Raw genomic sequence first — 12407 nt, forward strand, 5'->3', positions numbered from 1 at the left:
AAAACCCAAAAAAAAAAAAATTAAAAAAAAAAAAAAAAAAAATAAAAAAAAAAAAAAAAAAAAAAAAAAAAAAAAAAAGGGGTAAAGTTGACACCAATGCTTTATGTGTGGATCGTACCCTTGGCCCCATTGGTCCTCTAGATCCGGGCAAACCCATCAAACCCGGGTCACCTTTCTCACCCTGATAATATAAAAAAATATATATATATTTAAACATGTGGAGGAGGTTAACTTCTTAAAAACACGTCCAATTAAACCCCAGCTGAAAATGTTTCCCCCCTACTTTCACTCCCTGCTATTTACAATCTTTCAAAAGTATTCATACCCCAGTTTCAAGAGAAAAAAAAAAGCTTCCCCAAAGCATGATTCTGCCACTGCCGTATTTCACAGTATGGATGTTGAGTTCAGGTGATGTCCAGTGTTGGTTTTCTTCCTCTTATAGCAACTCTTGTTCTCTGTTCTCTGACTAATATTTGTCCTGTCAACAAATTTGTTCACCTAAGCTGTGGATTTTTGCTGCTCAAGAGCTACTGTGGGACTTTTAGCTGCTTCTTTTCTGAACTCCTCCCCTCCACCGGGTCTCCCGAACGCTCTGCGGTGCCTCTCGACTCCGATAAAGCTCGAGAGGCATGAATACTTTCTGCAAGGCGCTGTGTCGGTTATACGGCGTTTCGCAAGGTCTCTAACATTATGAGGTCTGACTTACTCACTTTGTCCCCAGGTGGTCCCGGCCATCCTGCTGGTCCCTGTTGCCCAGGAAGCCCAGGAGGCCCAGTCCGACCCTGGTGTGACACATCAGCTTCGTAAGTTTATGAAATCAGGGCTTTTACTGTCACTTTGTTTTACAGGTTTAGAACAAAACCAAGAGAGGGAGAGAGGGAGAGAAGTCTGAATGTTACATTAGATGACAGGCAGCACGGTGCAATATCTGTCCATTCCTGCTGCACATGTAGAGGCAGAATGGCTTTAACGAGCACTGTCACTTTGCTCTCTTTAATTAAATGATGGCTGTATATAGAACTGGGAGTCTTTGCTTGTTGGGAATAAAATGATTAATGATCTGGCTGAAGCACTAAGCTAAATTGCACCGCAGTGCTGCAAAGCTGCTCGGTGAGGGGCTGCACTTACTGCGCCGCAACACTGACAGGAACGTTTTGGAGCTCGCTTCTCATCTTGCTTTTGCCAATAAACAAACAAACAAACAAGAGTCTCCTGATCTTCGTCTGGAGATCGGGAGATGTCCTTCTTCTCCAGCGCGACTGTCCTGATGCCGCACGCTGAATCATGTCAGCGTGCATGACTGAGGCGTTTAGCCTCAGCAACCCCTGCATCCCTTGCATCCTGACAGCCTGCTCTGCTCTGTCTCCTGTCAAGGTTGTGCACTCGCACACAGTGCCTCTCTTGATGTGCGCTCGCTCGCAGGGGATGCGGAGGGGATGCTTTGTGTCGCTTTTGAGAAAACTCACTTACGGCGGCAAGCAGGGACGGCATGATTGACGGGGGCTCTCACCTTTTGCCCGGGTCTTCCGATTTCTCCCTGGCGACAGGATGCGGAGGAGGGGACAAGGACAGCAGGCGCTTAATGAACTTCCCAAAAGCATTTTTCAGTTATGTGCAACAGGTCAATTCAATCTGCCTTTTCAGGAATAATTACAAGACGAGGAAATCAAATAAACTGCTTACTTTTTCTCCTTTAGGCCCTCTCATTCCAGGAAATCCAGGGGGACCCTTGTTATCATAAGAAAACACAAAAATAATTGGTTATGAATCACGTAGATAGCCATCTAAATTAGTTTTACTGTCGGCAACATGCTTCTTGGAGAGCAGAGCTGCAGTTTTAATTAGCTGAAGGCTGACTGGTCTCTATTGATTCGAGAAGTGCCTCATGGGTCTTTTTGATAGACTGAACTGCAGTCAGTCCATCTGGTGGCGTAAGCAGAAGCCTCAACAACCGCTTGAGGTAAGCCGCCTATTACTCACAGAAACTTAATTTCTCGGCAGCGCATAGATCTGGCTCACAAGCACAAGCGGAATCAAAATGTTTTTTTGTTTTTTTTTATTATGTATTTGTCATGACTTGAAAACACAAACGCGTGCACGGCGTGCGTCGGAGATCCCTGGAATTTACGCGACACAGCCCGCCTTTCCAGCTCCTCGGACAGTTTCTGAGAATGATGTGTGGCACACTGGCCGGCAGTGGAAAAAGGCTATTTGTGTCGCAGCTAAATGTGGCGCGTTAATGGACTGTTGTGCTGCAAGGGCCAGAGAAATCCCCATCTTCTCCGCAGGAACTATCAAGTTGGAAGGGGAGATTGGGGCAAATATTTATTTTTTCGCCAGAGTGCCGATTCGTCACATTTTGTTCCTTTCTATGAAGTGATTTGTAGTCAAGCCACGTGATTGTTTTGGGCGTGAAGCAGGAATGACGTGTTGAAATGTCAGCGACAAGATCTCGAATCCTAAGAGTTTGGTGCTTTACCTGAGGCCCAGGCGGTCCAGCGGGGCCAGGAGGGCCCTGGGCACAGGCAGAACCTTTACTCTTATGGCCAGACTCGCTGCCACGACGTGAACCGTCTTCTTCCTGTAAAAAAAAACAAAAAACGCAAGGTTTGATTTCGATTGAGTCAGATCTACATTTAATTGTCACAACATAGCCAAAAACACCAGGAGAACTCTAGTGCCAAACAATGTCTAGCAACCCGTATGACTGTAACCTAAGGACATATCAACAGCTTCATACTCCACAATAGAAAGTCACATGACTCACAAGTGTGTGGCGGCGCCAAAGTGAAGGGGGTGGAGGAAAGAGCGGGGGCGGTGGAGGACTCAGTAAACAGCATGGGTTAAATCTCTTCTGCTGCTCCTGGGACCTGAGAGCTGTGCACAGCGTACATGCGGTCACAAATTAAGCCAGAGGTTAAAAAGTTCGCTTGATCTGTCAAGTTTGTTTACCTGTCGAAATAGCGAGCTGTTTATGCAAATATTCAGTTGAAATCAAACATTGTTTTTACCTTCTAATTTAACTTTACACTAGTTAAAAAAATGTTAGTCGTAGTTAGCACTTAAGTCTCAGCTTGGCTTTTGACGCATCAGTTAGCAACAAGACCAAATCGATGGATGGCTCTAGTGTCAAGTGTTAAACGTGTGATCGTTGAATGTGCACGTCAGACAACTAGAGTGGCTAAAGAATTAAGCTAGTAAAAAAAAAGAGCCTAAATGGAGCACTTGTTGACTAGACCATTGATGTCCAGATCACAAAAAAAAAGTCAACTAATGAATTTGTGCACTTTATTGCAGTGGCTCACTGACACGGAAAATTAGCTTCAGTTAGTCAGCTAGTTGAAACTTATTTGAGGAGAATGGTGGTGGAAACATGTATTCGCTGGTTGACCAATGGAAGGATGCCATGTGACTTATTAAGGGAAGTCCAATTGTCAATGTTACACTAAAAATGTCAAATAGTGTACATGTTCACTAGAAAGTGTTCACCACTTGAGTAGTATGTCTAGAACTACCTTCACATTAGCATTATTCATGCGAGGTGTTTCAGCCAGACTAGTAAGCTACTCCATTTGAAATCGTTAACTAGTTAACCAGTGTGCAACGATTTGTAAATAGTAAAAATATTGTAAACGGTCTGCTCTTTTAAAATGCTGTATCAAGTTCAATGACTTGATAAAATGCTGTAATTAAGCCTAAGTGTGTGTTAGTTAATTGGGTGAAGCTTTTTTTTTTGCCAGACTAGTGAATTACAGCATTTAAAAATGTCAAGTAGTTCACCAATATGAAGTTAATGTTCCAATATATGGCTAGTGCAATACTGCAATTCATCTGCATAGTAAATTCAAAATGGCTATTAAATGTTTACTGCTTGACTTGTAACATTGCTTTTGGTCCTTATGTTAAAAAGTATTTGAAATGTTGTCCACTTAGATTAGTCTAGGTAATCTCCTGCTGAGTAGGAGGTCAAAAAGCCTTCTAGTTAGCACAACTAGTCTAGCACCATGTCTTACTTGTGGAACTTCTGCCCTGCTAGTTGTACTAGCAGCACTACCAGTGTGTGTGTGTGTGTGTGTGTGTGTGTGTGAGTGTGTTTTTTTAACTATCTCTGCTAAATATTGAACTAGTGAGGGCAAATGTTTTACTGTAATGCAATATAACTCCTGCAGAATAGTCACAAATTGGCTGGCAAAAATAATGGCTGATTTCAATGATATTGAATATTCAAAAAAAAAAAAAATGACTCGCCACACTGTTACAACTCATTTCTGACCTCATCGTAAACACAAGCAAAGAAATCTTTAACTTCAAACTTGTGCCCATGCATCTGCAAAGAAGCAACAGTGTGGAGTGATCGGGCATATTTTGGTAGACACCTTACAAGAGGGTACAAGATGCACAAGCAGCATAAGCAACACGAAAACAGGTGCAAAATATCAAATCATGACACCCAGACAGAGATATGAAGTGCCTCTCGCAGACGGACTGAAGCTCCTCTCACTATTTATAGAGGCATTTACAGTCTACCTCAAGGGAAACAAGGAAAATCAAAACAACCCGACATTATGATGAGATCGCAGCGAAACTCACAATCCGTATTTCCAGAAGCCCTCAGCACCATGTGTAACGCATGCACTTAGTGCAGTAACTCACTCACACAACAGCCCACGCATGTGCAAGCTCATGGTTTTGAATGTGCCTACCTGCTGGGAATGACAGGAAGCTGTCCAGAAACGAGGACTGAGCCAGGCACAAAGAAAACCACAGTGGCAGACACAGTCCAACAGCGAGGAGAGTCATGCTGCCACAGATAGTTGCCCGACTTTACGTCTGAGCCACAGCAGCCTTGAAACTCTGCCTTCCCCTCTCGGCTCCTCTCCTCACCGTCCTCTCCCTCTCTGCCCTCCCTCTCTGCTCGCTCGTTCTGTTGGTTTCCCTTACGCCTTCACAAGAGAGTACGCTGACCAATACCCATTAAATCTTTCCTCCGCATCAGTGTGCTCTAAAATTACAGGAGACAGCACAGCAGCTGCCCTCAGTGCCAATATTAGATCCCTACTACTGTAGAGGGGTCTTATTGTTGTTTCCACTCCTCGGTAGGGAGTCTTAATAAAGACAAATCCACCATTTGCCATCCTGAAAGAGTGACCTCAATTAGAAACTGCTGCTATGTTTTATTTTTTTTTGCAAGATAAAATGCATTTTACTTTTGCACTGTAGTGTCAGAAATGAAACACCTCTGTTTTCTTAGTCTACGTGACATTTTGCCAAAAGTCTTTAGGAGGTATCAAGATGTTTGACGAATATGAGAAAGGTCTTTGCCATCTTTTGAAACTCTGATGCCATTTGGCACTGAACTTTACCGAAGCAAGTGAGGTCTGTACGTCACTGGGTATCGTTCTGGTTCATTTTACCTCTCGGAAGAGTGGAGTTAAACAATAGGAAAAGAGATTTTAAAAAATGGTGGGGGAATTGTGTTTTTCTCGTAGAGCTATGCTGGTTTGGCTAGATCTGTTCCTCAGTCAGAGCACCATTTCAAAACTGCATGTTGTATTTACTTGTGAAATTTTTGATACATAGTTTGATCTCTGATCTGAAACAGTTTGGTGTTACAGAAGCAACAGAAGTCTGTAAGAAGAAAAATACTTTTTCACAGTATTGAAATTAATTTATCTGTTAAATTTATAAATAACTTTAATATGAATATTTTTTACCTTCGAACAATCTTGCCCATCAGTCAACAATATAGAAAGTGTATGTAATAAATGTGTAGTTGAAAGTTGTTTCATAGTTGCACTTTTATTATCTGGATCATCTATTTTTTCATTCATGTGAAGGTTAAACTCAAAGATGAGAAAAAAAATTGAAAAATCAATTGCACTTTTAAGTTCCTCATTTGGTTTTATTGGTTTGTTTGCCCAGTCATGTCACATAAGCATTATTTTATTTTATTCAACAGCATCAATATTCATTATCTCAATATTATCATATTAAGACTTTCAGAAGAAAATACTAACTATTGTGAAAAAAGTTTCACTGTGTGAACTGTAAAACGTTGTTAGCTCCTAAAACGTAGCAAGAATCACAAAACATTAATTATTTCATAGGAACAATCAATAAAATTAAAACAGTTTCATGTCTTAAAGCTTCCACTGCTCATCAGCTGACGTTCTGGACGAAGGTTCGAGTCTTACAGGTTGGAGCGCGTGAGCCAAGGAAACTCCTGTAAACACAGACACCATCAAAATCCATTAGGTTATCATGTTAATATAGCATCCATCAAACCACTGGGGTTTATTGTCATTATTCTCAGGCTTGACTTCGTCTTCTATAACCATAAATAGATGCTAAACACCAATTTAACCAACCCACTTCAAATAAAAAGAAACAGGTTTTCTTCAGGCGCGGAGCTCAGCACCAGACACGGACCTTCACGCAACCTTCAGATTTGCCTGCTGAGGGTTGCGTGGATACATTCAACATAAACAAAGAGGGGCTGTGCTTTCTAATTACAGGATCCCTGAAATAGAAAGGCCAGCTTGGAGTTAGACGAAGGGATTGTGAGGGGGATACAACAGTTTGGCTATGCACCTGGGGTGCACGGATTAATGCTTCAGGGTGGGACGTCGGTCTACAAAGCGGTGGGAGGATGAGACGAGGGTCGAGCCGTTTGATGCTCCATGCAAATCCTGAACTGCAGCACTCTTTTATCCTTTAAGGACAGCCAGCTATGCTGCTGTGAGGGTCAAAAAGGTTCTTGTGCTCCCCGTTACTTCCTACAAAATCTAAAATTTTATATATATATATATATATATATATATATATATAGCTTAGGAATATGTGTAGTCTCGGGAGATGTAGTAATAGGGGAAGTACATTTGTTGATCCTTTTATTTCTTACAATACATTCTGTTGTAAGGAAATGTACATTTTCTTACACTGAGCAAGTTTTTGTCTTAAAAAATTCTAAGTCAGATCATAAGATTTTGCATTTGTTTATATTCCTGTCTGTTGCAGTTACCATACCCAGGCCACAGGGTGGCGTGAATTCACCCTACACCTCCTGTTTTATGGAGGACCAAAACTGACATAATAATAAATAAAAGAATAAATATATATCGGACATAAATAAATAAAAGAATGACTGTGAATGTAAATAAATGCAGCTAGTGTTTGGTGTCTAGTTACAGTGGCTGCTTCAATAATTCATGCTCTCCTTGACTGGACTTTGTCAGTTGATGATGTGGATGAGCATTTACTAATTATGTAACTTCTGAAGGCAATTGACTGGACTGAATTTTATTTAGGGTTGGCAGAGAAAAGGGGGAAGAAATAAAATGCTCACATCCTTTTTTAAATGTTTTTTCGTAAAAAGAAACAAGCAAAAAAAAAAAAAAAGACACCGTTCCTTGCACTTCTTCATCATCCATCAATTCATGTTGGTCAATCAGATAAAATCTCAATGGAATACATTGAAGTTTGTGGGACGAATACAGGCACTATATAAAAACTGAGTCAATTCAGATCAGAACCGTGACGATCAGTGTAATTACAGAGGCGTTCATGTACCTGCTGCTTTCTGTCAGACGACGGGTCAATGAGCACGTTGAGCAGACTCGGTCTCTCCCAGTCGGTCAGGCAGAGCTGCAAGGCTTCGCGCAGCTCCTCCGCGGTCCTCACCAGAAACCCCCGACCTCCAAACGCCGTCATTACCTCATCGTAGCGGGCCTCGGGCAGAAGGGAGACAGGAGGCGCCCTGAAGGAGAGCACACACGTATAGGAAGGTGATTACACATAGAAATGCAAATTAGATTGTACAGGTTGCTCTATAGCTATGCTCTATAGTTAATGGAAGACTCACACAGAGGTCAGGTCACCCATTTTTGCCATTTCTTTCCACGTGTCGGCGTCTACCCCACTGTAAATGCCGTTATTATTGACCACAATAATGATCACAGGCAAATTATACCTAGTAAAAAGGGGAAAAAAAATAAAAATTATGTCCACTGGTGTTGGAAAAAGTAACATGACTGCATTATGAAAAACAGACCTGCACATGGTTTCGACCTCCATGCCGGAGAAGCCGAAGGCGCTGTCTCCCTCCACACAGACGACTCTTTGGGGTTTGATCCTGGTCGTCTCCACGGCAGCTGCTGCTATGGCGAAGCCGAGGCCGACTCCCATCGTTCCAAAGGTGCCCGCATCCAACCTTCACATCAACACAGATACCCCACACAGGCTCCTGAGATGACTTTATTCAGCCAATTTTATTGGCACCCTTATGGAAATATGTGAAATCCTTTGGAATAAGGAATCTGTTTATTACAGTGATGTAATTTCACAAAGAAATGTGGAAAAATCCATCAACTAATTTGGGTAATTTCATTCACCCTATTTTAGGGCAGCCAGTAAGTCTGCCACCTCTTATTTTGCTAAAAAATTATTTCTTGTCATATTTTTACCCAATAAAAGATATATTCTAGTTAAAGGTTGTTTCCCCCCCCCCTCTAAATTGCAGCAGTTTGAGATTATGCCGCTACAAATAAAATATCGATTTTTTTTTTTTTTTTCTTTTTTGAAAATCACATTTTTAAAAAATCTTAGCGGTGCTAAGAAATGTGACATTTCACTCCAGGCGTCCTTTGATCACATGTCAGGCATAGTTTCATTTTAAAAGATATGGGGTTAGGGCTAATCCTGGGATTGATGTTTGACAATTTAACCAATTTAAGACATAATTGTATTAAGTTGGAAATAAATGTCAGGTACGGCCATTTCTGGTAGAAGGAAATACTGTTTGAGAATTTAATATAAAAAATAAAAAATAAAAAGAAGAAAAAAAGTTAATCATAGATAAATCAAAATATATATTTCAGAGCAGCTATTAGATGTGCACTCATTTCCATCAGTCCACTCTGTGCCACTTGAAGCTTGACGCTGATAAAACGCCTCACCTGTGTCGGGGTAGGTAGTTATTCAGCATGGTGCGTCCGATGTCCATAGTGTTAGCACCCTCGCTAACAATGATGCAATCGCGTGGAAGCAGCTGAGAAATGTGATGAAACACAGTGTAGTAGTTCATGGGCAAAGTTCCCTTAAGAGCCAGAGCCTGTTACGAAAGCAAGAGCTTCAATTAGGAATATCTGCAAAGAGTTTGAAGAGGCAAGAGATTTGTCCGAAATTAGAGCAGTCGGACCCACCTTTGATATTTTTGCATTAGCAGCAACCTTCTTTCTGAGCTCGCTCCACCACCCGGTCTTAGAGGGATATTTCCAGCCATCTCTGCGGACACACGTCAGAATCTGAAGGAAAAAAAAAAAAGATACAATTATTTAATCCGTCCACATCTAGAGGAAAGCTAAAATACCGAATCTCATGTCCGACCTGAGACACAACAGCACCAACGTCCCCCAGGAGAGCAACACGTGCCTTCACGTTGTTTCCCATCTCCTCGGCGCAGAGGTCAACCTGGAAGAAGCGTTTGGTTTCGTTTTGCTTACAGTGCAGTGACGCCCGCAGCAGCAGATTATCGTGCAAACAGGTTTTTAGCGTCTGTGCTGGTGTTTAGTGAAATACTGGCTACAACATTTACACACCTGAATGATCTTAACATGAGGATTAAATCTGGGTGGCAGACCAAAATGCAGCATCCAGTTTAGCCTCGCTCCGAGCAGGAGAACGACGTCGGCCTGAAGAAGAGCTCTTTGCGACAGAAAAAAAAAAAAAAGAATAAAAGCAATAAGCTTTGATTAATGTTTGTGGGAGACGCTCTTGTAAAGATGTGCAAAAATAAATATCTTTCATTGCAGAATTTAGGCAAAAAAATTTAGAAAAAATTAAAACAAAACAAAAAAAAACATGTAAATGTTCAGTTCTGGAGCTTGATTAGGTTACAGCGGGTGGCCGACCTGGAGCGGGCAGCGGCCACACAGCTGGGGTGATCGTCGGGCAGGACTCCTTTGCCCATAGGTGTGGGCAGGAACGGGAGCCCACTCTCCTCCACAAACTCCGTCAGCACAGCCTCCGCCCTGCTGTAAGCTGCTCCTGCTCAGAACACACACCTTCACAGCTTTATTCTGTCGCAGCTGATTTGCATCACAGACAAAAGAAATAAAAAGGTACGCCCCTATAAGTTTGAAAAAAATAAAATGCATATTTTCTTTGCATTACCCTTTCCAATGATGACCAAAGGTGTCTTTGCTGCTTTTAGGACGGAGAGGGCCTCTTCAGCTGCAGCGCTGGGGGCCAAACTCACAGGTGGAGGTGGACAGCAGGACACTTCCCTGCAGAAGAGATCAGTTTATCCTATTCTTTTACACTTTGAGCGGCCATTTAGATAAAAAAAAAAAAAAGGATGCATTGAAATCTAACAAACCTGACTCTGTCCCGCTCTACTTTAGCATTGACCATGTCCCCTGCGATGTCAACGTAAACAGCACCCGGGCGCCCGTATATGCTGGTGCGGACTGCCTGTGAGTGAACAAATACGATCTACTTCATTCTTAAGGAATCCTATTTGCGTGAAAACAAATAATAACGTAGTCACCTTCTCTATGACTGATGGGATAGCTTCCAGACTGCTGGGCCTGGCAGTAAACTTGCTGTAGAGGCGGCACGCCTCCACCTAAAAATGAATGAAACCGGAGTCAGAGCAGAGACTCGGAGTAAAAGAAAACCCCACAAGAAGGTAGAATCACCTGGGGAAACTCCTGAAAGGCTCCTGCTGTTTCCTGGTTTCGATCCGAGGAGCCGCCGATCACGAGCACTGGCCTGAGTAGAGAAAACACTTCCTCTACAGCCCCGCTACGTCAACCTTTTCACATTTTACAATCTCAAACGTCAACGTGATTTTTAGCTGGGATTACATTCAGCCTCTCAGTCAAAATATAGAACCATCTACTGCTCCAGATCTGTTACGGTGTCTCTACAGACTTTGACCATTTTTCTTAATGAAATGGTATAATCTCTCTAAGGAGCAGCTTTAAAGCCATTTCCAGTTTAATTAATCCACCTCAGTCTCAATTAATTTCAGTTCCCTTATTAAGCTTCATGAGTTTCTTTGCTCAATAATGTTCTCCAACAAACCTTTGAATGGACTTCATTTAATAATTAGGTGACTAATCATGTATGTTTTGGAAACAAAAATGAAAACTATATATCTTCAGAATTATGTACTTACTCTTTGTTGTCCTTCCATTGTCAAAAAAAATAAAAAATAATAATAATTGTAAATGTAATAGTTTTGGGGAGTGAATGAAAGCAACAGAGGTGACAGTGAAAGAGGAAAGTTTCAACACTGTGTAATACCAGCAGTTCATGTTGGCGTTAGCCATCCCACCCAGAGCATGAATGAGTCCAGGTCCAGACACCACCAGGCAGGCTCCTGGTCTGCGTTCAGAGGTCAACAGGAACGTAGCAACATGTTAGCAAGAAAGCGACACAACAACAACAACCCAAACACATTGTTCTGCTCAGCAAACAGAGGTCTCACCTCCCTGTTATGTATCCAACCGCAGATGCAGCATAGCACGCCTGTGGGGTGACAGAACAATCTGTGAGATCTAATCATTATACTGTGAGGATTTAGTCACTCTTTTAAAGAGTAGAGGGCGTTCGGATCATTTACCGCCTGCTCGTTACGCATTCCCACATATTTGATCCCAGCAGCCTGAGCAGCCATGGCCACTTCAATGATAGGAACACCGACTATCCCAAACATGTACTCCACTTTCTGCAGGGAGAAGCAGCATCTAAATGAGATCAGGTCATCAAATGCCTGAAGCTATGAAGTTTGGCAACTCCTGCAGCCCAGAACATGAACTCTGACACAGTTCTGCGGGGCAAAAAGCTACATCTGAACGCCCGATCTCACCTGAGTTTTCAGAGACTCGGCAATGAGCTGAGCGCCTGTCACTTCGTCCATGACTCCTGAGCAGAAGCTTAAGATATATATATATATATATATATATACGTGTATTTAGCTGGATATTACTTCTGTGACTGCTCTGCTGTGACTTCTCAGCAGAGCACTATAGATACGCCCCCTTTTTGTTCCGTTTCCGGGATGAAGACCAATCAGCGGAGAGACGCGTGTCCGTCCTCAGAGCAGCTGGATGAAGATTCCGAATCTCGTTTAGGATTCAGCTCATTTGACTCAGTTCTAACTTAACAGCGGCGTTAAAATTAGATCCAGCACCAGGCAAAGCTTAGTGCCCCCTGGCTGACTTTAAGAACCAGTGAGCTCTCGTTCATAAAACAATTACAAATTCTCTAGAAATAATTTCTTTAGGCTTTGTTTGGCAGACTATTCATCTTAAACTGAACCACTGTACTAAGAACACCCGTTGAGACTTACATACCCGCTCCATCCTTCTTAAAGCTAGGAAAATATTTTAAAGTTATTAGAG

At 42.2% G+C, this 12407-nt stretch overlaps 2 protein-coding genes across 3 annotated transcripts; both read right to left on the reverse strand.

The window, feature by feature from the left end:
* Window positions 1-94: 94 nt before the first annotated feature.
* On the reverse strand, window positions 95-5603 carry LOC106941215 (acetylcholinesterase collagenic tail peptide-like; the record flags this gene model as incomplete). Its single annotated transcript, XM_015024158.1, has 7 exons — window positions 4704-5603; window positions 2768-2877; window positions 2480-2581; window positions 1684-1728; window positions 1511-1537; window positions 711-782; window positions 95-181 (listed from the first exon to the last, which is right to left on the reverse strand). Coding segments are annotated over exons 1-7 (540 nt in total), but the record flags the coding sequence as incomplete, so codon positions are not given.
* Window positions 5604-5881: 278 nt separating this feature from the next.
* Window positions 5882-12056, reverse strand: LOC106941218 (2-hydroxyacyl-CoA lyase 1-like). 2 transcript variants are annotated; one of them, XM_015024160.1, is made up of 17 exons: window positions 11873-12055; window positions 11627-11731; window positions 11492-11532; window positions 11308-11388; window positions 10698-10770; window positions 10547-10624; window positions 10376-10470; window positions 10171-10283; window positions 9909-10044; window positions 9597-9702; window positions 9385-9468; window positions 9201-9302; window positions 8955-9109; window positions 8051-8209; window positions 7862-7969; window positions 7570-7756; window positions 5882-6223 (listed from the first exon to the last, which is right to left on the reverse strand). In XM_015024160.1, the coding sequence occupies exons 1-17, from the start codon at window positions 11921-11923 to the stop codon at window positions 6191-6193; spliced, it is 1707 nt and encodes a 568-aa protein (XP_014879646.1). In that variant the 5' UTR covers window positions 11924-12055; the 3' UTR covers window positions 5882-6190. The 2 variants fall into 2 exon arrangements, with proteins under 2 accessions (XP_014879646.1, XP_014879647.1); XM_015024161.1 differs by lacking the exon at window positions 7862-7969 and having other exon boundaries at window positions 11873-12056.
* Window positions 12057-12407: the final 351 nt, after the last annotated feature.

Source organism: Poecilia latipinna, unplaced genomic scaffold (assembly GCF_001443285.1).
Source record: "Poecilia latipinna isolate Pla-1442-1.1 unplaced genomic scaffold, P_latipinna-1.0 Scaffold3553, whole genome shotgun sequence".
NCBI classification, from domain to species: domain Eukaryota; kingdom Metazoa; phylum Chordata; class Actinopteri; order Cyprinodontiformes; family Poeciliidae; genus Poecilia; species Poecilia latipinna.